Source organism: Nyctereutes procyonoides, unplaced genomic scaffold (genome assembly GCF_905146905.1).
Source record: "Nyctereutes procyonoides isolate TBG_1078 unplaced genomic scaffold, NYPRO_anot_genome, whole genome shotgun sequence".
Lineage (NCBI taxonomy): Eukaryota > Metazoa > Chordata > Mammalia > Carnivora > Canidae > Nyctereutes > Nyctereutes procyonoides.
In genome coordinates this window covers 46,224,419-46,250,201 of record NW_026575125.1, presented here as the reverse complement: position 1 = coordinate 46,250,201, position 25,783 = coordinate 46,224,419, and the positions used below count along the sequence as shown (strand labels likewise).

At 40.3% G+C, this 25,783-nt stretch overlaps 1 protein-coding gene across 6 annotated transcripts in view; it reads left to right on the top strand.

Moving 5' to 3' along the window:
• Window positions 1–25,783, top strand: part of PFKFB1 (6-phosphofructo-2-kinase/fructose-2,6-biphosphatase 1) — a 72,852-nt gene that overhangs the window by 21,073 nt on the left and 25,996 nt on the right. For 5 of the 6 annotated variants that reach the window (XM_055337959.1, XM_055337962.1, XM_055337961.1 and 2 more), the window contains 8 exons: window positions 6,256–6,381; window positions 9,159–9,252; window positions 10,077–10,143; window positions 11,396–11,470; window positions 11,975–12,031; window positions 15,725–15,846; window positions 19,814–20,021; window positions 22,766–22,912. In XM_055337959.1, the coding sequence (XP_055193934.1) occupies window positions 6,256–6,381; window positions 9,159–9,252; window positions 10,077–10,143; window positions 11,396–11,470; window positions 11,975–12,031; window positions 15,725–15,846; window positions 19,814–20,021; window positions 22,766–22,912 (896 nt within the window). Of the gene's footprint in view, window positions 1–6,255; window positions 6,382–9,142; window positions 9,253–10,076; window positions 10,144–11,395; window positions 11,471–11,974; window positions 12,032–15,724; window positions 15,847–19,813; window positions 20,022–22,765; window positions 22,913–25,783 lie in introns of those variants that run through there. The other variant, XM_055337965.1, reaches the window with a different exon arrangement.

Genomic DNA, 25,783 nt, shown 5'->3' with positions numbered 1-25,783 from the left:
AACTTCACTCTTAGAACTGCTTTGGCTGCATCCAAAATGTTTTGGACCATTTGTTTTCATTTTCAATTGTTTCTATGTACTTTTTGATTTCTTGTTTTACCCATTCATGTTTAGTAGTATGTTATTTAACCTTCATGTATTTGTGGTCTTTATAAATTTTTTTCTTGTGATTGATTTCTGGTTTCATAATGTTGTGGTCAGAAAAGATACATGGTATGATTTTGTTTTTTTTTTTTTTTGATTTGTTGAGACTGGTTTTATGGCCTAATATGTGATCTATTCTGGATAATGTTTCATGTGCACTTGAAAAAAAATGTGTGTTGTGTTTTAAGATGGAATGTTCTGAATATATCTGTTAAATCCATGTTGTATAATGTGTCATTCAAAACCTTTGTTTCAAAAAAAAAAAAAAACCTTTGTTTCCTCGTTCATTTTCTGTTTAGATTATCTGTTCATTGATGTAAGCGGAATATTAAGATCCCCTATCTACTATTATTGCATTACTACCAATTAGTTTCTTTATGTTTGTTTTAATCTGGTTTTTTTTTGTATTTGAGTGCTCACATTTGGATGCATAAATATTTATAATTGTTATATCTTCTTGTTGGATTGTCTCCATTTAGCTACACAGTATCCTTCTTTGTCTCTTGTGACAGTCTTTGTTTTAAAATCTAGTTTATCTGATACAATTATTGCTCCTCTAGCCTTCTTTTAACATCCATTTGTATGATATATGTTTCTCCATTCCCCTAGTTTCAATCTGCAGGTATCTCTAAGTCTAAAAAGCATCTCCTGTGGACTGCATCTAGATAGATCTTGCTTTGTAATCCATTGTATTAGCCTGTCTTTTTATTGGGACATTTAGTCCATTTACATTCTAAGTAATTATTGATATATACATGTATTTATTGCCATTTTATTACTTGTTTTGTGGTTGTTTCTGTAATTTTTCTCTGATCATTCTTTCTTTCATGATTTGCTGGTTTTCCTTAGTAATACATTTGGGTTTCTTTCTCTTCATTATTTGTATACATATTAGTGTGTTTGGTTTATGGTTACAGTTAAGTTTGTATAGAAAATCTCTTGTATATAACAGTCTATATTAAGTTGATGGTCATTTAAGTTTGAACTCATTATTCCTGTCCTTCTCATGTTTTAGGTATATGGTGCCATATTTTAAAACCTTTTATTTTCTGAGTTCCTTAACTGATTTTTTACTGAAGTGTTCATTTTTACTGCATTTGTGTTTCCTACCTTCATATACTCATTTATAATCCTTCCTTTCTACTCAAATTGTTCCTTTTAATATTTCTTGCAGGCTGGTTTAGTGATAATAAACTCCTTTAGTTTTTGTTTGTCTGAGAAACTTTATCTCTCCTTCTATTCTGGATGATAGCCCTGCTGGTTAGAGTAATTTAGCTGTATATTTTTCCCATTCATCAATTTGAATATATCACTTCATTCCCTTTGTCTTACAAGGTTTCTGCTGAAAAGTCTACTTATAGCCTTATGGGATTTCCCTTGTATGTAATTGTCTTATTTTGACTTGCTGTCTGTAAGCATCACTATATTTTGTCATTTTAATTACCATATGTTTTGGTGTGGATATGCTTTACTGATTTTGTTGGAGCATCACTGTGCCTCCTGGATCTGGATATTTATTTCCTTCTTCAGATTAGGGAATTTTTTAAGCTATTATTTCTTCAAGTAAATTTTCTGCCCATTTTTCTCTTTCTTCTTCTAGGATCCCTATAATATGAATGTTATTATGTTTGATGGAGTCTCTCAGTTCCCTAAGTCTATTCTCATTTTACATAATTATTTTTTTTCTCTCTTTCATTCAGCCTGATTACTTTGTTACTCTGTCTTCTAGATCACTAATTTATTCTTCTGTTTTTTCCAGTCTGCTGTTCATTCTATCAAGTGTGTTTCTCATTTCCCTTATTGAACCCTTTATCTCTCTTATGTTATTCCTTATCTCTGTGTTAAGGTTCTCTCTAGTGACTTCCAGTGTTTTCTTAAGTCCAGTGTGTATTTTTATAATCATTACTTTAAATTCTCTGTCAGGCATGTCACTTATATCTCTTTTGCTTAGACTTCTGGTCGTGACCTTCTCTAGTTCTTTCATTTGGAATAATTTTTTCTGTCTTTTGTCTAAGTCCTTATGCATGTTCCTATATGTAAGGAATGTCAGCTACTTCTCTTGTTCTTGAGGATAATCACCTGATGAAGAAGAGCTCCTGTAATACCCTTTAATGTAGTGTCCCCTATTCCCCAGGGCCTAGTGCTTCAGAGCATGTCTCCAATTTGTGCTGCATGTGCTCTGCCATTGTGTCCTGACTGCTTTATCCTTCAGGCCAGTCATCTACAGAGGCTCTCTTTCCCTGTTGTGGGCAATATTTGGTACCTGGTCTGAGTGTGGCAAGTTTTAACTAGGTATGTTCTGGTCTGCTTATGCTTTTAACATTGCTGCCAGAACTGAGGCCCCACAAAACTCCTGGCTGGAGGGATGAAATGTGGGCAGGGATTTGGGCTGGTCTTCTAGGAGAAGAAGCCTGCCACAATGGAACCGAGGCAAGCATGACTGGGAAGGGAAGTTCCACCAGAGGCGGGGGAGGGCTTGGCAAAAGCTAGTTGGGAAGCAAATGTAAGCGTTGGTTGGGTCCCACAAGTGGTCCCGTTCCTAAAGTGTTGGGAGGCAGGAATGGTGCCTGCCATTCATTTTGTTCCCAGATGGGTTTTTCCGTGAATGCTACCACTCGAAGAGGAGCAAATAATTTCCTCATTGTATTCCCCAGGCACTCTTCAGATTGCTATTTTCAAGTTGTATGTCCACAGGCTGTTTGCCCAGCTTTCTCTCTAAGAGCATCCTAATGCTCTCTGTGCTTTCCCTGAGCCAATGCTGCTGGCCTTTAAATCTCCAGACTTTTAACCCTAGTTGTTGCAAGAACTCACAAAATTCAGCCCCTTTCACTTTCCAAGCCAATTTCCATGGGGGTTTGTTTGCCTCTTGTGGGCTCCCCTGTGTGCCAGCCTATCTCTTGCCTTTTTCTGCAACTGCAGTTCCTTTCCACCATGGTGGCCATATCTGTTTCTCTCCCAAGATGTGTCTCCACATTTTTTTTACCTTCTTTGATATGGTCTCTTCTCTACCTTTAGTTGTGGAGTTTATTCTGCCAGGTTCCACGTTGATTTGGTGATTATTTAGGATGATATGATTGTTATCTAGTTGTATTTGTGGGACAAGCCAAGCCTAGAGTCTTCCTACTCCACCACCATCTTCCCAGACCTCTTTGTTTCTTTTTTTTATCTTTTTTTTTGCTTTCTCTTATTTTATTTGAGCATTTTCTATTATCCCATTTTTTTAAAGCATGTGTTGGAGAAAGGGCAGTTGCAATTTATTATTATTATTTATATATTCTAAATTTTATTTATTCATTCATGAGAGACACAGGGAGAGAGAGAGAGAGGCAGAGGGAGAAGCAGGCTCCATGCAGGAAGCCCGACGTGGGACTCGATCCCGGGACTCCAGGATCACACCCTGGGCTGAAGGCAGGTGCTAAACCGCTGATCTACCCAGGGATCCCCTATGATCCCATTTTATTGCTTGTGTTTACTTATCATCTATATATCTCTCTCTGTGTGTGTGTGTGTGTGTGTGTTTACTTTTTTAGTGGTTCCCCTGGAGTTTACAATCTATTTTGAAAATAATTTGGGTTTACCTTCAAATAACACTATACTGCTTTATATGTAGAACAAGTACCTTTATAACAGAAATATTCCTAGATTCTTCCTCTCTTTCCTTGTGTCTTTTTTGTGCTTATTTCATTCTGATATATGCTATGAACACTCAATGCATTATTACTATTATTACTTTAGCCAGTCAGTTGTCTTTTAGAACAATTAATAATATGAAAAATAAAAGGTGTATTTTGCCTTAATTTATTCCTTTTCTAATGCTCTTCTTTAATGATGTAGATCCAATTTTCTGACCTATATCACATCTTTTCTGCTTAAATATTATTCTTTAATATTTATTATATGACAGGTCTGGTGTGATGAATTTCCTGTTTTTGTTTGTCTTAAATAAAAGTATTTATTTTTCCTTTATTTTTGAAAGATATTTTTGCTTACTTTAGAATTCTGGATTGGCAGGGTCTGTGGGTTTTGTTGTTTTTGTTACTGTAGTTGTTGTTAACTTTCAAAGCTTTAAATTTTTTATTTCACTATCTTTTAGCTTATGTGGCTTCTGACAAGAAGTCTAATATAATTCTCCTTGTTCTTCTGTAGATAAGGTGTTCCTACTGCATCTTTTCCCCGGCCTTCTTCAGTATTTTATTTTTGCCTGATTTTCTGCAGTTTAAATTTGATATGTCTAGGTGTGGTGTGGTTCATTTTTATATTTTATTTATCCTGATTGGTATTCTCTGAGATACCTGAATCTGTGGTTTATAATCAATAACTCAATTTTGAAAATTTTTGGCAATTCTCTCTTCAAGTATTTCTTCTTTCCCATTATCTCCTTCTTCTCCTGTTATTTTAATTACATATATATTGCATGTATATACATATATGTACATGATATTTATAAATTACATATATATTACACTATTTGATACTTTCCCATATTTCTTGGATGTTTTATTCTGGGTTGTTTTGTTTTGTTTGTTTGTTTTTTTAATATTTTTTCTCTGCATTTCAGGGTGTGTAATTTCTACTGACCTATCTTCAAGTTCATTGATTCCTTAGCTATGTTAAGTTCATTTATGAGAACATTGAAGACATCCTTAAGATCTATTACTGTGCTTTTTCTCTTGCATTTACATTTGATTCTTTCTTATACTTTCCATCCCCATACTGAAATTATCTATCTGATCTTACATGTTGTCTACCTTTTCCAATAAACCTTTTAACTTATCAATCTTAGCTATTATACATTCTCTGCCTGATAATTCCAACATGTGTATCATAACTGAGTCTGATCCTGATTATTTCTTTGTCTCTTCAGACTATTTTTTTCTTGCCTTGATTCTTCCCTTTGTGTTACTCTCTGGAGGGAGACAATTATTTTTTGCATCCTTTGAAGATGCAGTCTTCTATTATTTTACCTGGTAGTAGGGAATAGGGGACCAATGCCATTTTATGTTAGTCTAATTAAGTCTCAGCCTTAGGCAGGCTTATCCTCAGTCTTGGAGGTGTGACCTTCCCATGTGTTCCTGCCTCTTCTCTAACTATAATGGTAGGCTTAGTGCATATTCCTATGCCTCCTGGGCTATAGCATTTTTTCCATTATTCTTCTCCAGCTGTGGTGAGTTTCTCCCAGTGTCCTCAGTTTCTGTTGCCCTTCCTTGCAGATTAAAGATTATTTTCTTTAGGGGAGATGGAGTAGATGGGTCTGGGCAGAATTTCAGTAGTGTTGGCCATTCCTCTTTATCAGCTGCAGTTAATTTCCACTAGTGCTCCCAAACTACAGTTGCATTCCCTTTCTCTGTGAAGACTAAGGTTTTTGTTTCATAGAATACAAAGGGAGAATGATCTGGGCACAATTTCAGCAATGGCTGCTCTTCTGTCTTCCTCTCCAAGCCAGAACTACAGGACATCTATCTCAGGATTCTTCTGTCTTCTCTGTCAGCACCTGATGGAATTCTTAGAGGATGCAAAACCATCTATTTCTTCAGCCCCCAGGGGCTTCACGTTCTCATACTAGCTCACAACCAATCTTTAACAATTTATTAAAAATTTTTTAGCTGAGTCTTTTTATGAGTTTATATGTTATGCAGTAGTATCTATGAAAGATAAGGAAATACCTGGGCCGTGTTGCTCCCTGCAGATGTCTGCCTATCTCTACGGATTTGGGGTTAGCTGTTTACATTGTAATCTCAGTTTTCTGATGAATTCAGAAGTCAGTTAGAAAATGTCCAGGTTTGGCAGTCCCAGTGGCTCAGTGGTTTAGCTCCACCTTCAGCCCAGGGTGGAATCCTGGAGACCTAGGATCGAGTCCCATGTCAGGCCCCCTGCATGGAGCCTGCTTCTCCCTCTGCCTGTGTCTCTGCCTCTCTCTCTCTCTCTCTCTCTCTGTCTCTCATGAATAAATAAATAAATAAAATCTTTTAAAAAAAGATGTCCAGGTTTTTGTTATTGTTGTTGCTGTTACAATGGTAGGAAGGATGTTTTTCTAATTCTACACCTCTAATATGATACCAGAAGGTCATGGGAACCTGGGGATAAGCTTTCGAGATGTTGTTTATTTTCCAGCGTCAATACCCCAGTTTACCAATTCCCCCACAATGGTGATCATGGTGGGTTTACCAGCTCGAGGAAAGACCTACATCTCCACGAAGCTCACAAGATATCTCAACTGGATAGGAACACCAACTAAAGGTATGTTTCTGAAACCATTTGTTCTATGGCCCCTTACTGGCCACTAGCTGAAGAGTAAGGTAGCAGGCCTCAGAAAGGACATTCCCTCAGTACCAGGAATGCCTCAAAACATTATTACCAATCTTAGAATTACTACTACTACTACCACCGCCACTACTACTACTACTACCACCACCACCACTGCACTCTTAAAAGTTTTACAATTTCTTGAGCACATACTCTGTGCCTAACTGTATTCTAGGTACTAGGTATAGGTTAATTAACAGGACTAAATGTCTGTTCTCAGGGACCTCCAGTTTTGCAAGATCTTAACACAACCATATGAGTAATATAGTATTTTTATTATCATTATTATGTTTATTGCCATTATTATTATTACCACACCAATATTACTATTTTGATTAGCATTACCATTTACTCAAAACCTTAAGATCTTCTTTAAGCCTTAGTGTATATGGAGTCAAGCACATTGAAGCCACAGCCCAGGGGTTCCCACAGGGTCTTCACTAAACCTGGGCACTTTAGCTAACCTTGTCCTCTGGAGTCCAGAAGACATCTGCTCTCTCCAAGCCTCTCCTTAGGTTTCAGCTTGTTGTTGGCTTCCCCTCCCCAGGCAGAAGTGGTCCTGCCTTTTTCCACCTCCAGAGGGGCCTCCTTCCCTGCCTATCAACCTCCTCCTTCACTCCCTATTTCCAACTTTCCATTCTCTTCAGTGTGGTCTCTTAAGAACGAACATCTATTCTTAAGTTCTAAAATGCCCATGAAGAAGAAACTAGTATTATCATCATTCTACAATTGATTAAATTAGTGCCCAAGAGGTGAAGTCCCACTAAAGGCACATGGCCATTGAGTGAAAGAACCAGGAAATGAGCCCACATCTGGTTTATTCCAAAGCCTGATACCCACTGTACCAGGTCTACTATTTGGCTCTACAGATGGGGAAAAAAATAATCCCACGTTGGCCATGTACTTCACCTTTTCTCCATTCTCTTCCTCTTCTTTCTCTTGCTCATCCCAGCACCCTATCTATCTGCCCCCTTCCTTCCCTCTCTTCAAGTCTCCTCCTCTCTTTATCCCATTTCTTTTCCTTCATGCACTTTCTCTTATTCACTGATGAAGGCTTTCCCAATCTTTTTTATGTGCTAAAACCCATGCTAGGCAATGAGGATGCAAAAATTAATGAATCACACCCTGTCCTTGAAGAGTTTTCTATCTGGCTGGGATGCATACGAATGCCTCATGGTCACTTAAAGAATCCTAGAGCAGGGTAATGAGGGGGCTCACAGAGGAAATAACCAACTGGAAGGCAGAGAAAGCTTCCAGGTAGGATATATTTGAGCTTGGTCCTGTGGGAGGAGTAGAACATTGGCAAAAGAGAAGAGAAAGGATCGTTCTTGTGGAGGACTACAGGCTCCACGTAGTTTCTGTTGGATGTTAGGGGAATATGGGATTGTGGTGGATAGGTCTCTGCCCTAATGCACACGCTTTCCATCTGCTCCAATATAGTCCATTCCCACAGAGCACAAAGCCTCAGAGTCATGTTTCAAAAAGCACAAAGCTTACCATACCTCCACAGGTCCTCTTGGCCTGCAGGTTTAAGCCCAAGATTTTTAACCTGTTGTTCAAGGCCCTCCATGATCCACCCCTGCCAGTCTCTCAGGCTTCAGTCACAGTGAATGACTCATCATTCCCTAAACATGTTCTGCCTTTTGCCAATGTCATACCTTTGCTTATAGTATTCCTCTGCCTGGAATGTTTTTGTTCCCCACTCCCATCCCCCATGCCTGCCTATAAAAAGGCCTGCCTTCCTAAAAGGACTTGTTCAAATGCTACTGGAAACCATGTCAGATTACCCTAAGTATAATTAATCTGTCCTTCCCCTTATTCTTTTGAATGCGTCTGTCAGAGAACTCAAGAAACTCTGTGGGAACTCTGTTTACTGGTTTACTGTCTGTCCTACTTGCTATATTGTAAGCTCCTTGGGTCCCCATCATACATATCTGGTCTATCTTTGAGGCTTCAGAACTCTTGTCCTGCTTTACAGAGTGTACATCAGAATGTATTTATTGAATGAAATATTGTGTTAGCCTCTTATCCTCTTTCTCCTCCTTTCCTTACCTTCTCTCAGTTTTTCACTATTACTGATGAAAAAGTATGGCCTAGAGAGGGCAATAAATTTGGATTCTCTATCATTATACAGGAGAATGCAATAACATTGAGCTAGGTTTCAGGAGGTCCAGTCTAATTCTGTTACCTGCTAACTCACTGACCGTTAGTGATTAATTTTACTCACTGAATTTTTTTTCCTTATCTTTCCAATAGAATAGGGCATTAAAAGGGTTGGAATTTATAATGAAATAGAATAGTAAAATGTCCACTAGCTTTGGAGCCAAACAGACCTGGTTTTGAATCCCAGCTTCCCACTTATTAACTATGAAAGTTACTTCTTATCTCTGAACTTAGGTGGGCACTTGACGGGATGAGCACTGGATGTTATTCTATATGTTGGCAAATTGAACACCAAAAAAAAAAATAAATTTATAAAAAAAGAGTGGCATCTAGAAAAAAAATTCTTAATTTATAAAATGGGATTGTAATTTCTATGTTGCAGGGTTGTTGTAAGGAATAAGTGAGTTGGTAGCCACAATTTGAAGCTTTATAAGCATATTATATAGGCACAAATTATACCTCCTTCTACCTCTGAAATCTCTCCCAGCAATTAAATATTTTTCTACTAGAATCTTTCCAACCTCTTCACCAGGTCTCCCTGCTTTCAGTGTTTAATTTAGGCCAGTACCGACGGGAAGCAGTGAGCTACAAGAACTACGAATTCTTTCTCCCAGACAATATGGAGGCCCTACTTATCAGGAAGTAAGTGCCTACTATTTTATAGAACTGTGCTGCCCATTGTTGAAGGAGGGCTTTGTTAAGATAATGGGGACATGGGGCAGAGTTACTTGAGTTAGCAAGGAGATCTTCTAGACTCTCAAAGGCCTTTCCTCTAGCCTACCCAAAACCCACGACCATCCCCTACTTAAGAACTTAGGAACTAATGGTCTCAGTCTCTTACTCCTTACAAGAGAAAGTGGAAAATTCTCAGCCTAGCATTTAAGAGTCTCAATAGCTTGGCCCATTTCAGTATCTCCAGTCCCATCTATTCAATCTCAAGGTCTATCTCCTCTACGACACTGACCATTTCCACAACAGATCCTATATCTCATTTATTGATCCATGCCCTTATAAAAAGAACCTAGCAAAGAATAATCACTAAATAGATTTTTACCAAATGCATGAATATATTGCCACCATTATACCTGTGCTTGTACTGGTACCCATTTCAGGAATGCCCTCTATTTCACAGACCATATACTCAAACTCTAACTGGGTTTAAGGATCAGTTCCACTTGAGCTCTATCACCCCAAAGATTGGAGTTTTTAATATTATGGCTCTGTCATTAGTCCACTTTTCCTGGGTATGCCACTTTATGCCTGGCCCACAAAGCCACTTTCAACTATGTGACCTCTCTGTGCTTGTCATAGTGTCTGGAATATAGGATACCCTATGTATATGTTTCATAGATTAATAATTTAATGTGAGATATCTGAGAGATGGTGCAAAAGACAATGGAGAAAAATAGAGAGGAACTCATCTTGGGGATAGGGATTGTCTCCATTTCTTTCTCTATATTTTTTAGGCAGTGTGCCCTGGCAGCCCTGAAGGATGTCCATGACTATCTCAGCCATGAGGAAGGTCATGTTGCGGTAAAGAAATTTGCATTTTCCCTCAAGTTTCTGCTGGAATGAAGGACCCCTCAAATGTATTGAACATTTACTATGTTCTACACATTATTATAAGTATTTTACACATATTAATTTAATTCCACCCTCTCCCATGAGACAGGCATGTTGTTGTTAATACTCCATTTTATAGTAAAAAAAAATGGCACAGAGAGAGTAAATAATTCCTCAAGGTGGCACAGCATGTATGCAGCAAGGCCAAAACTAGAATTCAGTTTGTATAGCTCCAAAATCTACACTCCTGGGATGCCTGGGTGGCTCAGCAGTTGAGCATCTGCCTTTGGCCCAGGGCTTGATCCCGAGGTCCTGAGATCAAGTCCCACATTGGGCTCTCTACATGGAGCCTATTTCTCCCTCTGCCTGTGTCTCTGCATCTCTCTGTGTCTCTCATGAATAAATAAATAAAATATTTAAAAAAAATTTTTTTACATTCCTAACCACTATGCTTTACCACTCCACCCCCAAGAGTTAAGACTACAACACAGTTTAAGACTACAGTACAGGGGCGCCTGGGTGGCTCAGTGGTTGAGCGTCTGTCTTTGGCTTAGGTCATGATCCTGGGGTTCTGAGATCGAGTCCTGAATTGGGTTCCCTGCAGGGAGCCTTATTCACCCTCTGCCTCTGCCTCTTAAATAAATATAAAATATTTTTTAAAAAAGACTATAGTACAAACATTTTTGAGTTCTAGAGATTTACCTAAAAATCTAGTCAATTTAATATTATAAACCCTTGGGGTAGGATTTGTGAATTCTAAAAGGAGAAGAGATCTTTAAATAGTCCCACCTAAGGTGCTGAGGATAGGGAGTTGTTACCTGTTCTTAAAGAGTTCCAAAGTGATAGAGAAGGAAGAAGCCTCAACTAGGAGTTGAGAAAATCCATTGTAGCTCTGCTCTGTCAGCCGCTCTTGGTGGCCTTGGTTAAAGCAAATCTTTCCTCAAAGCCTTGGCTATTTTATCTATAAAATGACGCTAATAAAATTTTACAGGTTTCCTCTTGTCTATGCCTACAGTCTGCTACATTTCTGGACTGACAGCAAGGGCTCAATAAATGCTTGAGATATTGGCATAAATCAGTATCAGATCCTTCCTATCCTTCAAAACTCAGTCAAGTTCTATCTCACCCTGGAAGCCTTCCACTTAGCACAAGGATAATCAAGGAGTAGGTGTTCTCTCAAAAACCACATTCAGAGTAACCCAATGTCATCATTGGCCTATAGGTTTTTGATGCCACCAACACTACCAGAGAACGACGGTCACTAATTCTGCAGTTTGCTAAAGAACATGGTTACAAGGTATAGTAACACTCCCACTCTTATCTAGAGCCTACTTATCTAGTACAAATCTTAAAGAAAGGTAAACCAAAGGACTGCAACCTGCCAAATCAGCTACAAATCAGCCCAAGTCAGGCTTTAATTTGTTATATGGCTTTCTAGATCACAGTTAGAAGCAGCAAAACAGAACAGGAAAGAAGAGGTGCCATATTAGTAATGGAAGATAATTGCTGACAGGCTGACACTGTGGGAGGTGGAAGTGAGGATGGAGGGAAGAGAAGCACTACAAAAAGCATATATAAGAACTAAAACCTAATAAAAACATAAAAGAATAACTTAAGGCCATTCAGTTTAGAGTCAATATGCCTCATAAAACTCAAAATCCTAAAAGTAACACTGTATGAAATTATGTTGTCAGAGATGCCCCCTGGGGATAACTCAGAGCCACTGTGAAGAAGTGAAGCTATGGTTGGCACCACCAAACATAATTCCTTGCTGAAAATTTCTCTTCTTTTTCTCTTATAGGTCTTTTTCATTGAGTCTATCTGTAATGACCCTGGCATCATTGCAGAAAACATCAGGGTAAGGAGCACTTTACCCTTTCCTCCTTACTTTTCCTCAGGTTTGGATAATGCCTAAAAAGACTTCTATGAGGTTAAAGGTGGTATTCTTCTCCTATAGGAAGTATTTCCTGACCATCCTGTCCTATAATAATCCTATGAAATGTAAAGTAGCCAACATAATATAGAGTCCTTAATATGCAGTGGGCACCAAGCATCTCTTACTGATTTGTTACAATAAACCTGTATGTTAGGTATCATTTCATTGTTGGAGAGAGAGAGCAGAGATTCCAAAAAAAAGAGTTTTCAAGGATTCATACAACCAGAAAGAAGTAGTACTGGGACTAGACCTCAAGCTTGTATCAGAAATATAACTGCTCTTATATTCTAGGCATGTGGTCTAGAACTGGATCACCCACCACATTTTATTGTTCCTTATTTCATGAAATTATTGGAGCTCAGGGACAGAAGAAATCTTATAGGTTATCTCCCTCAACCCTCCATCAAATACTTGAAATCTCAGCTAAATGTTTGTCTATATATTTTTTTCATACCTCCGGTGACAAGAGACTCATTGCTTTTATCAAATGCAGTTCAATCAAGCTGAAATCTACCTCCCTGAAATTTTCACTGATTTGTCCTGTTTTTTCCTCTTGAGACATAGAACATGTCCAATCCCTCTCTTCTTCATCCCCCCTTCTATCCAGCCATTTATTGATTCAACACAAATTTAATCTATATGACTAAACTGGTCTATTCTGTGTATTAGAGACATAGAGAAAAATCCTGCCCTTGAGATCACAGCCAAGTGAGAGATACTGACAAGTTTATAGACATAACTATGAGTCAGTGCTGAGATGAAGAAATAAAAGAGGCTGTGGGCTTTTCGTAGATGGCTTTTAAGATATCGAGGAAAGTTCCCTCTATCCCTACACTCTGAAGGGTTTTGATCAGGAATGGATGCTGTATTTTGTCAAATGCTTTCTCTGCATCTAATGAGAGGATCATATGGTTCTTGGTTTTTCTCTTGCTGATATGATGAATCACATTGATTGTTTTACGAGTGTTGAACCAGCCTTGCATCCCGGGGATAAATCCTACTTGGTCATGGTGAATAATTTTCTTAATGTGTTGTTGGATCCTATTGGCTAGTATCTTGTTGAGAATTTTTGCATCCATGTTCATCAGGGATATTGGTCTGTAATTCTCCTTTTTGGTGGGGTCTTTGTCTGGTTTTGGAATTAAGGTGATGCTGGCCTCATAGAATGAGTTTGGAAGTACTCCATCTCTTTCTATCTTTCCAAACAGCTTTAGTAGAATAGGTATGATTTCTTCTTTAAACGTTTGATAGAATTCCCCTGGGAAGCCATCTGGCCCTGGACTCTTGTGTCTTGGGAGGTTTTTGATGACTGCTTCAATTTCCTCCCTGGTTATTGGCCTGTTCAGGTTTTCTATTTCTTCCTGCTCCAGTTTTGGTAGTTTGTGGCTTTCCAGGAATGCGTCCATTTCTTCTAGATTGCCTAATTTATTGGCGTAGAGTGAACTGGTGCAGCCACTCTGGAAAACTGTGTGGAGGTTCCTCAAAGAATTAAAAATAGACCTGCCCTACGACCCAGCAATTGCACTGTTAGGGATTTACCCCGAAGATTCAGATGCAATGAAACGCCGGGGCACCTGCACCCCGATGTTTCTAGCAGCCATGTCCACAATAGCCAAACTGTGGAAGGAGCCTCGGTGCCCATCGAAAGATGAATGGATAAAGAAGATGTGGTTTATGTATACAATGGAATATTACTCAGCCATTAGAAACAACAAATACCCACCATTTGCTTCAACGTGGATGGAACTGGAGGGTATTATGCTGAGTGAAGTAAGTCAATCGGAGAAGGACAAACAGTGTATGTTCTCACTCATTTGGGGAATATGAATAATAGTGAAGGGGAATATAAGGGAAGGGAGAAGAAATGTGTGGGAGATATCAGAAAGGGACACAGAACATAAAGACTTCTAACTCTGGGAAATGAACTAGGGGTGGTGGAAGGGGAGGAGGGCGGGGGGTGGGGGTGAATGGGTGACGGGCACGGAGGGGGACACTTGACGGGATGAGCACTGGGTGTTATTCTGTATGTTGGTAAATTGAACACCAATAAAAATTAATTTATAAAAAAAAAAAAGAGGCTGTGGGAAAACACTGTTGAGTACCAATCCTTACATGGGAGGGATATATGTGTATCAGGGAAGGCTTCTCAATGAAAGCAATAGCTGACCTGAACCTTGAAGAATACATAGGAACTTGGCAGGCAAAGAATTGGATATAAAGGAATAGTATATACTAATTATGGCATCTCCAGGGAACTATAAGTAGTTTAAGTTAGCTAGAGCAGTGTGTGGAAGAATAGGAGAACAATAAGATATGAGATGAAGAAATAATCTTGGAGTCAATTATGACAAATGGGTCACCTAATAAAATAGTTCACACTTTGCCCTAAAATATATAAGGAAATGATTAAGAGTTTTAAGCAGGGGAATGCCATGGTCAGATGTTCATGTTAAAAATATCTTTCTGGCTGCTAGTATGAGGAATACATTGGAAGTAACAAGACTGTAGACAAGAGTAAATTAGTCACAAAGCTAAAGTAAGCATCCATGAAAGAGAGAATGGAAATAAATGGGAGGAATATTTAGAAGATAGAGTGGAAAGGATCTGGTGTCTGCTGAGAGGTAAGGTATGATGACACATCTAGGATGACTCCTCTATTCTTTTTAGACTCAGGTAACTGAGTGGATGATAGTGCCATTCATGAGATGGCAAATGTGGATGGAGAAGATAGGCATTGGGGGATTAGGAGCCATCAACCTTTTAGAAATTTAAAGCCAGCATGCCATATTCTCTCATTAAACACTCAATACATGTAAGCCATTATGACCCCTGGCCAAGATCTCCTATTCTTCTTCTTCAACCATTTCTCACATCACAATTTTACTTTTACTTTTTTTACCTTTTTAATTTAAATTAAATTAATTAACATGTAGTGTATTATTAGTTTCAGAGGTAGTTTAGTGACTCATCCGTTGCATATAACACCCAGTGCTCATTATATCAAGTGCCCTACTTAATGCCCATCACCCAGTTACCCTATCCCCCCATCTACCTCCCCTCCAGCAACCCTCAGTTTGTTTCCTATGATTAATAGTCTTTTATGGTTTATCTCCCTCTCTGATTTCATCTTATTTTACTTTTCCTTCCCTTCCCCTATGATCCTCTGTTTTGTTTCTTAAATTCCTCATATGAGTGAAATCATGATAATTGTCTTTCTCTGATTGACTTATTTTGCTTAGTATAATACGCTTTAGTTCCATCCACATGGTTGCAAATGGCAAGATTTCAATTTTTTGATGGCTGAGCAATATTCCATTGTGTGTATATATCACATGTTCTTTTAATTGTTCTTCTTAGACACTGTGTGCTTTAGAAGTGAGTACAATATTATAACAGACCTTGTTTAATCACATAGAAATAAGGAATAAGCAGACACACAATCCAAATTATCTTCAATTGACTGACTTTGTAAACTTGGCAAGACCCTTTGTCTAAGCCTCAATTTCCTAATCTTCATGATGAGGGATGTTGTACTCAATGATCTCTAAGAGCACTTCCAAAGATCACTGTTAGAGTCTCTGTCTCTTACAGTTTCCCTGTTCTCCCTTTTCCTAGCAAGTAAAACTTGGCAGCCCTGATTACATAGACTGTGACCGGGAAAAGGTTCTGGAAGACTTTCTAAAGAGAATTGAGTGCTATGAGGTCAACTACCAACCCTTGGATGATGAACTGGATAGGTAAGAATGCAGAACCCTAAAATCCAAGACAGGATCTTTAACCCTATTTTGATGTCCTTTAGGACCTGGGAAAATGTCCCCCCTCTTTGGGCCTCAACTTCTCTATCTATAAAATCATAGAGCTAGATTTGATTATTTGTCTTCTAGGACCCTCCAAACTCTAATTATCTGAGGTAGTCCTTGAGATGTAAAATGTCTATGAGATGGTTAAGGTGGTGCCTTCCTGAGCAATATGGACAGCTAAGGACCCTGATTTCTAGGAACAAATGCTATTTTTGTTTTTTTTTTTTTTTGTGGTTGTTGCTATTTTTTTTTCAAGAGCATTCCTTACACATGGATGACACTTCAGCTTCCAAACATGTTCACGTTCTTTGTTTCTACTGAATCCCTTCAGCACCCCTATAAAGGAAGCCAAAATAGATCTTATGCTTATAATTTTTCAAGAAGAGAAAATTGAGTCTTAGCTGAAACCATTTGCCAAGTTCCCAGTACAAATCAAGGGGTAGAACTAGGATTTTAATCATATTTTGTCTCTTACTCATGTCTCTTTTCACAAAATCCATGTTCCTCTTCAATCAATAGATATTTGGCCTCTTTGAGCTGTGGTGTATGTAGGGATATCAATAATGGCAAGAGGTGGTTTCTATCCGCAGGTAGCTTCCATCGTGCCTTGACATATGGAAAAACACATGAAAAATATTAAACTCTCATTGATATTGCCAGCTAAAAATTAGAAACATGTTAGCTGGTAGTGCAGAGAATATGTGAATTTTAGACATACTATATTCCCATAATCCTGAAAATGGGTTGTGATGAGAAGAGACTGTGGTCACTCAGACCCTTTGGGCCCCAAGTGAGAAGTATAAGGAGACCTCACCTCAAATAGTCATTAAAAAAATGTAAAGAGCATCCTTCTGTCCAATTGAAGTCCTAAGAGGCAAGTATTGTTACTGCATTGCTCCTTAGATGGAGAAACTGAGATACAGAACAGAGCAAGGGCTTACCTGAGGCCACATAATGAGTCAGTAAAATATTTATTCAAACCGTTATCTCATCCCTCCAGCCTGGTTATCCCCCTCCCACATGCCTAAATCATAAAGAAGTGTCACATGTGGCTTAGACACTTGGTGCAAGGAGCAGGACCTTTATGTACAATTGTAAAGATTGTTCACTGTGCAAGGACAACCAAGTCAAGGGCACACTTGTTTTTCTCACCGAGACATGTGTGCTGGAATGGAGATGTTTCTGCCCTCAGGAAAGAATAACTTTTTCATATTTCCACAAAACCACCATATAGGCTAGCAGCTTATAGTGAAAGAAGCTTGAAGAAGGGGAGCTAAAGTGGAAAAATGACATTGAGAAAGCCCCTAGCCTTCAGCCTAGACTTCTACAGGTGCTCAGTTAGTGTTTGGGACTGAATATGACATATTCTGAGGGTTGGCTTTATTTAATCATTTTACATCAACAGACATTTACAGTCTATGTATCAGGGCTCAGCCAAAGCTGTGCCCTAGGAATCCAAAGAGGGAAGGGCTGTTCCTGCTGTGATAGAATGCCCACTTGGTCAGAGAAGACAATGAATGTGCAGTTGATCAGAATTGTGGAAATGTTAAACCAAGTGGGCTAAAGGAACACAAAGGAGAAAACTTACCCCAGATTGGAAAAAGAGATCTGGAAGACCAGGTTCACCAAGTGCAGGTAGACTAGATGTGTATTTGGGATACCAGAAAGGTTTAGGCTACCAAAAATAAAAATAAAACAATCTGGAAAGCTTTTGCTATTTTAACTTCAAAACCAGCATCAATGTGGTCAAAATGAAAAAAAATTCATAGGACCTCTTCAAATTGTAATATAGCTTATAACTTTTGTTTTAGATTACACATGGTAAGAGGTGGGCACTAGCTAATATAATATTTTTGGTGGGAAGCACCCGTAAATGACTCCACATGATCCAAAGCTCAAAGAAGACTTCCTAGAGAGATTGAATGTGCTGGTTCTTGAGGAATGGATGCATAGCAACTCAGCTTTGGAAAGCAGGCAAGGAATATCTTTTCAAGGAAATAGAACAGCATTTTGGAATGGTGTAGTTAAATCTGAATAAGAGTACAGGAATTTAGAGAATATTCTAGCAAAATAACGAAGGCTAGATTGAAACAGAGAAATTGTGGGCATAGGTGTGGATGTGGGACCATGAAGTGAGGCCAAGCAAGGCCAGTGTGTGAAGGCACCTAGAATGTCAGACTAACTGAGGAATTCAGAAGTTCTCTTAGAGCTATCCAGGACCTAGCATCAGGAACAGACAGTCATTAGGCAACAAGCCTACATCAGATATTTTCTACCCCTCGGTTCTGAGAGTTCTGGATAAGATAGTTGGAGAGATTGACCTTACACAAATCATTTCCTTTCTCTGTGTTTTATTTTCCTCTTCTATAAAACAAATCTAATAATCCCTTATTCCTAGGATGATTATGAGGATTTATGTATTTCGAAGTCCCCACTCCTTGACAGATATACACACGCAAAAAAGTGCTCAGCAAGTGTCCTGTGGGAACCATTGACACAGATGACAGGGATGGGCATGATTAAGTATGGTACAGATAAAGTGGGTGGGGGGCTGGGGTGACTGGGTGATGGGGGGCACTTGGCGGGATGAGCACTGGGTGTTATGCTATATGTTGGCAAATTGAACTCCAAAAATAAATAAATAAATAAATAAATAAATAAATAAATAAATAAATAAATAAAAATAAAACTTCAGAGATAAAAAAGGCTTCTCTAGGAAGATCAGAAGAGAGGCTTTCTGAAGCCAAACCCATCAGCCACTGACTTACATGACTTGGGTTAGTATAGCTATTTCTATTTATTTTGCTTTGCTACTGTGCACCCAGGGTTGCTGTCTGTCACCCCATTTTTGCAGCCTTCCCTACCTCTTCCCAGGGATTTCCTTGAACTCCCTTATAGTCCAACAACTAAAAGATTCATGCTTGGCATAGCAGGGGCCTCATAAGATCATTATTCTAATCTTTTGACTAGTCAGTGCTGCCCATTCCCAGCTCCTCTTCAGACAGGTTATTGAATAGTTTGATTATCACTCTGTGTATAGTTATTAGTTCATGACTAGGGCACAGAATTAAGAGAGATAAAAGGGGGGCTTGAAACAAGGACCACAAGATTTCCATGTTGTGTACCACTTCTGTATTCCCATATCCCAATACTTGGCACACATTCACAAAGAGTGAATGACTGTTTATGGAAGGGGTGTTTAGCATCGGCTATGTGTTTCCATGTTCTTGACTGGCCTGAGAGTTCCCAAAGGGCAGATGCTGAGTCCCCACCTCAAACACAAGGCTTAAAACAGAAGAAGGTGTGTTTGTTAACTGCATTACAGGGAAAAAAACCAACACTTTTCCCTTTCTGAGTGAAGAGAGAGACATACACACACACAGACACAAGTGCATACAGACCCAATCTGGTAGCTGCCTATAGACTGTCAAATACAATATATCATAGCAGAGACTTAAAGAATAGAGGTACAGAGCTCAGCTTGAGATTTAAAAGAGTGAGTAGGCAATTCAGGAGCTGCCAGTAGGATGTGGAAGGCAGCCAGGGACATGGGATTACAGCTTTTCTCTGAGTTTTTCAGGAGTGTGAACCACAAAGAAGAGAGCCCAGATGACTGAAGTGTAAAAAGTAGATGTGAAAAGATAGCCTGGATCAAACTGAAACTGAAGAAAGGAGACAGGGGGATATGGTAGCAGGCAGTGAGCTCTTTGGGGTGGACAGGAGCCAAGTCTCTAGAACAGGTACCCAGAATAGGGCAAGGCATGGCATTTTGTTAGAGGAAAGATGGGTGAAGGGTGCACTGAAGAGGCTTGAAGGCAGGGTATGTGGTTGGGGCTTTGTCTTGGGATCAGCCTCTCCACCATCATCCCCTGAGCTGCCCTTGCTCCTGCTTGGGCCGGCCCAGCCACCTATCCTACATCAAGATCTTCGATGTGGGCACACGCTACATGGTGAACCGAGTACAGGACCACATCCAGAGCCGCACAGTCTACTATCTCATGAACATCCACGTCACACCCCGCTCCATCTACCTATGCCGGCATGGTGAGAGTGAACTCAACCTCAGAGGCCGCATCGGAGGTGACTCTGGCCTCTCAGCTCGAGGCAAGCAGGTAGGAAGGGTCCCACACACCCCCAGGCATTGGATTAACTGGCCCAGGTGGGCTGTGGGTGGGTGGTACAGCCACTGCCTGGGTCCTGATGATGGGGGAATTCAGTGACAGGGTAAAAGTAGGTTCTGGTCACGCTCACTCTTCCACCCAATCAGCCGCTCAGCCTTAACCCATCCTTGAATGGTTCCCATGCACTAATAGCATCTGCAGCTTGGTCTTGGCACTTCAGGCCTGCCCAGATCTGGCTGCTCTCCTACCCCCATTATAGTGAGCACCCTTCTCCCCTGCATGACTGGTCCCCGCTTCTCTCACACAACTCTGTGCATTTGCTTGTGCAGTTTCTTCCACCTAGGCCGCCTTCCTCTGTCAGCTGGTGAGCATCATCACATGCCCTGAAAGCTACTCTGATGTACCCCATCCTTGAATCTATTTTCTCCCTTACTCAGGGCTGATGCCACAGTCCCCCACCCCTCCTTCAAGTCATCCCACTGTCAGCACTTGTCCCCACAAGTTACTGCCCTTTTCCTGCCCTCTCTTCCTGACTCCCTTCCAGGGCCCAGCTCCTGTTCCATGGTTTGGTCCAAGAAGCTCTCCCCTGACCTTTCCTGCCCTCCCAGGGGGGCAGGCTCTAGGCTCCAACACTCTCAGTTCTGGCCCATCTCTGACTCTGTGGCATGAGTCTCTTCTCTCCAGCCAAACATATAGTAACTTATACATTATGAGTATAAATTAAAGACACACATTTCCCCTAGTGTTTGGCTCTGTTTCTGGGCTTGTTAATACAGGTATTGTTCTTGCTGGAACAATGGCTTGGGCAGAACAAATGGAAAGTGCGGTGCATGAGGGAGGGAGCACTCTCTTTTATTGGGCACCTGTGCACAGTCACAGCACCATCTGCTTCTACATGTGTGGCCTCATTCAATCTTCACAACAGTTCTGTGGGGTGGGCATTATCATTAGTGATTTATGAAACCTGAAGAAGCTGAGGCCCAGAGATGAGAAAAAAACAGCCCAGGTCATGCAGCCAGTAAAAAAAAGAGAGCCAGAATTGAAAACCAAGCTTTCCTGCCTACCCCTAAGCATCCCCCTCTGCAGAGGTAGTGGTGTCCCTAGGCAAGGCACTGCACTGGAAGGCCTGGTCCTCGTGGCTCCATTTCTGTTACCTTCAGACTGACAGACTCCCCTTGGGGTGAACCAGACCTTTGACTCCCACCTGTTTTACTCCTCAGAGAAGAATAGAAGGTACTGGTGGCATCAGCTTTTGCCCCATGGCACTACCTGCAACCAGGGATCTCTTGCTTGGGCTCAGCTATGGCCCTACCCACACAGCTCAATGCCCAGTTTGGACACATGCCAACTCCACAACGCATACTACCCTTGCACACAAATGTGTGCATGTACATGTAAATGCCTGGGACCAACATTTATGCTTATGGGCTCAGTGTACCATGCAGTTTACAAAGCATTTTCCCATCAACTATCACCCATAATCACAGAGGCTGTCACCTACTGTGTGTCGGGGAGCACTCTGAATGCTTCTTGTCCACTATCAAATGTGATGCTCACAGGAAAAAGGCTGAGTTAATGCTGTTCACATCTTACAGGCAGAAGATATGAGGCCAGAGAGAATCAGGGATGTGTCCCAGAGCACAGGGACCATGTGAGGAAGCTGGGAAAGTTTAACTCCAATTGCCTATTTCCCAATCAAGGGCTCCTTCCACCAGAGCACACTGACTACTGAATCATAATCCATAATTAGAATAGATATATACAATGCTTATATTTGTATATATGCATATGTTCATATAAACACATCTATGTATTTGTGTCAATGTTCCTCACATACCATCTGCGGCTAATAACATGACTCTTTGCCAAAGAAGAACAAATGACTTGCTCATTTGGGCTCCGACAGCTCTTCATGTTTCCTCTCAATGCTGTCATTGTTTCCCTTACTGCACTGGCTGTGTCTTGAGAACAGGACACCCTGGTACCCAGCACATGACCACACACTCAGTATGTTTGAATGCCCTTAGAAGCTGGGTACCAAAGACCCCCACTCAAGCAATGAGAATCCCCAAGGGCAAAAAGAAATGTCTCCCAAATCCCACACCCTCTACTTCTAGACCATACTCTGAGTACCCAGAACCCAGAATCCCTTTCCCTTCTGCCCTGGCATCTGCTTTCCATGACTGTGTGGGCCTATCCAAGAGTCTGTCCACCTGAGAGCAGCCACATTACAGTAATGTTTACCCTTAGGCAAAGGAGTGGCCAAGGGGTCGCTGTTTGTGGATCATGGGAATCAGTGGAAATAGGGTGTGGACAGAACTTGGTCATGTGACTGGGTTATCTATAAACATGTACTCAAGGCACCTATAAGTGCAGGATGGAGGCAGAAATGGGAAGAGAAGGGAGGTCAACTGGGTAGAATGCCTCCATTTGTACTCCCAGGCTCCACAAATGCCAGATGTGGGCAATTTAAATGAATAACTAAGGGGTTTAATAAGCAAGCATCAATGAACACACACACACACACACACACACACACACACACATACACACACGTATCCTTTTCTATTCCCCTGATCCTTGTCATGTCCTTGTTTATAAACTGGGAACATTTAAATTCTATTCTTTCTTGTTCATCGTGATTTCACCATTTGTGGCAGATCTCACAGCTACTCTATCTTCTTTCATCTCTCTCTTTCTCCTGTCTTCTCATCCTCTGCAACCCCACCACCCAGTATGCCTATGCCCTGGCTAACTTCATTCAGTCCCAGGGCATCAACTCCCTGAAGGTGTGGACCAGCCACATGAAGAGGACTATACAAACAGCGGAGGCCCTCGGTGTTCCCTATGAGCAGTGGAAGGCCCTAAATGAAATTGATGCGGTGAGATGGAGGGGGATGGATTTTTTGGTGATTGATGGGACTTGACTCTGGGCTTATCCTCTGGATTGCCTCTGCTTTGGTGCCTATGAAGAACCCAATTAATTCAATAAATATTTCTCAACAACCGGCCATGTACCATATACTGTTCTGTGTTTTGGGGATCCAGTGAAGGCCAGAACAGACATGTTCTCTGTCCTCATGGAGCCCAAAGGCAGGCCATAATTAAGACTGCATCTCCTATGACAAAAGGTTGTAAGAAGGGAAGTATAAGGGAGATGAGGTTGGAAAGGAAGGCAGTTCATGGAGTTTTATAATTCATGTTGAGGTGTTTAGATACTGCCCTAAAAGTGGGAAGCCAATGATGTAGTCTAAGTCAAGGAGAAGTAGCCTGAATGTGTCTCACATTCTTAAAAAGAAAATAATACCATATTATTTCACTCATATGTAGAATGTAATAAAAAAAACAAATGAACAAAGGAAAAAGAAGAGATATACAAAAGACAGACTCTTAAATCTTTTTTTTTTATTATTTATGATAGTCACAGAGAGAGAGAGAGGCAGAGACACAGGCAGAGGGAGAAGCAGGCTCCATGCACCGGAAGCCCGACGTGGGATTCGATCCCGGGTCCCCAGGATCGCGCCCTGGGCCAAAGGCAGGCGCCAAACCGCTGCGCCACCCAGGGATCCCAAGACAGACTCTTAAATAAACAAACTGGTGGTTGCCAGAGGGGAGGTAGGCAGGGGATGAGTGAAATAGACACAGTTTATTAAGAGTACACTTATCTTGATGAGCCCTGAGAAATGTATAGAGTTATTAAATCACTATATCATACACCTGAAACTAATATAGTGCTGTATGTTAACTATACTTGATATAAATAAGTAAATAAAATAATTAATTAATTAATTAATTAATTAATTAATTAATTTAAAAATGGAAGTTCATTCTGGTCATGAATGGAAACTATGTGGGAAGAAGGCCAGGATGAGCATGCAGATCAGTATGGGGACAGCTGCATTAGTCCAGGCAAGAGGTAATGATGGACCAGAGTAGTGGCATTGGAGATGGAATGAAGAAGAAATACCGTCCGACCCTCATGACAGGGCAATCTCACTTCAGAGTCAAGTATTCCCATGTGCTCTTTGCAAAAGCATTTTTTTCCTCCACATTGTCTCACTTGAACTATAGGTATACTGACATCAGGTTGCAGTCCACAGGTTATGATTGTTAGACCTAAAAGTAAAAGCTTTATCACAAGTATAAATAACTTGCATGTAGGTAGGTTAACTTGCTTGCCTGTAGATATACTTCTATAAATACAGAGAAATATATGTATTTCTACATACATACACATGTACTCAGCTATAGATGTACAGAGATACATATATATAGAAAAGGAATATACAGTATTGTTCTACATGTCACATATATTTGCTATAAAATACATTCAAGCAAATATATAAGCCCTTCATCATAAGAGATCATTCACTGCTTGCTTCTGGCCTATATGTGGTATAAGCATTTATTGGATAGCTACTTTGTTTTAGGCTTTGGGATGGTGGAGACAAAGAGATTCTTGTCTTCACTGAATTTTCAGTCAAAACAGAGTAGTTGGGGAATAAAAACAGCAAAATACAAAACAGCATTGTGATATAGGCTCTGGTAGGTTAGACCATGGATGCACAGATATCAGGGCTGGGCATCAAACTCAGCCAGGATCTGCCAGGAGGAAGTGATGCTGAGTTGAGAGTTAATTAACAGTGAGCCAGGTAGAGAGGATCAGGAATGGTATGTCAGGTAGAGAGTAGCATAAACAAAGAAGATAGATTTTGTGTGTGTGTGTGTGTGTGTGTGTGTGTGTGTGTGTGTGTGTGTGTGTAGAACTGCTATGATGGTAGCAGTAAAGACTGGGAAGAAAAAGGAATAGGTTTTCTGAGAAATTTAGCAGATAGGATCACAGAAATTTGTTATAGGGGAAGGGTAAGGAAGAAGCAATAATTTAGAATGATGCCTAAGTTTCTGGTTTATTTTCCATATGTTAATAATAAATTCCACTGATTGCGTCTTGAAAGCCTTGTACATTCTGTACTAGTCTCTTTTACATATATCATCTCTAATATTCAAAGCATTTTTTGTGAGGTAGTTGTAATCCTCCTCATTTTTCAGATGAGAAAAATAAAATTGGAAGAGGTTGGGTAATTTGCCTTAAGTCAGTAAGAAGTCAATGGTCATTTCCACAGGCAACAAGCTTCTAGCATGCCTCAAAATAGAAAATCAATGCCAATCTGGAAGGACCTTGTGTATGCAGTAGAGTGCACTTTCTCCCATGGACAGTATCAGTAGAGAAATTTGACACTGCAGAGCTGATTGTGGGCTATGGCAGGGGTGAACTTCACCCCTAAAGAAAGGTTAATAGATGATTCAAAAGACAATAACTAGAGACTGTTGCTCCCTTACAGAAAAGTCTAATTGGAATCCACACAATCAAAAGGAAACCTTATAAACCCAATATTGCTTCCCACCCCCACCTCATTTCCGGGAATTTTTCAGTGAACTTGGGAAGCTCTTATGTGCTCCTAAGGAGCTCACTCTTGAGCTCTAGATTCCTTCTTTGGGTGAGGAGACTCTATCTCCCCAGGGCCCACTCTGAAACTGTTAGGGATTTATTAACTCTTGTCTTCTGAGATGTCTGTGGATATGTGTTTCTCTATCTGCCAGAGGTCCTGGAGCAGAGGTAGGAACAGAGGGGATGGAAAATGCTATAAAATAGAAGAGCACTGCTATGTATGTGCACACAAGTGTGTGCTTGCATACACAGTCATAGGTATCCATCACAAATATGCCTATATTCACAGACATACACTTCACAG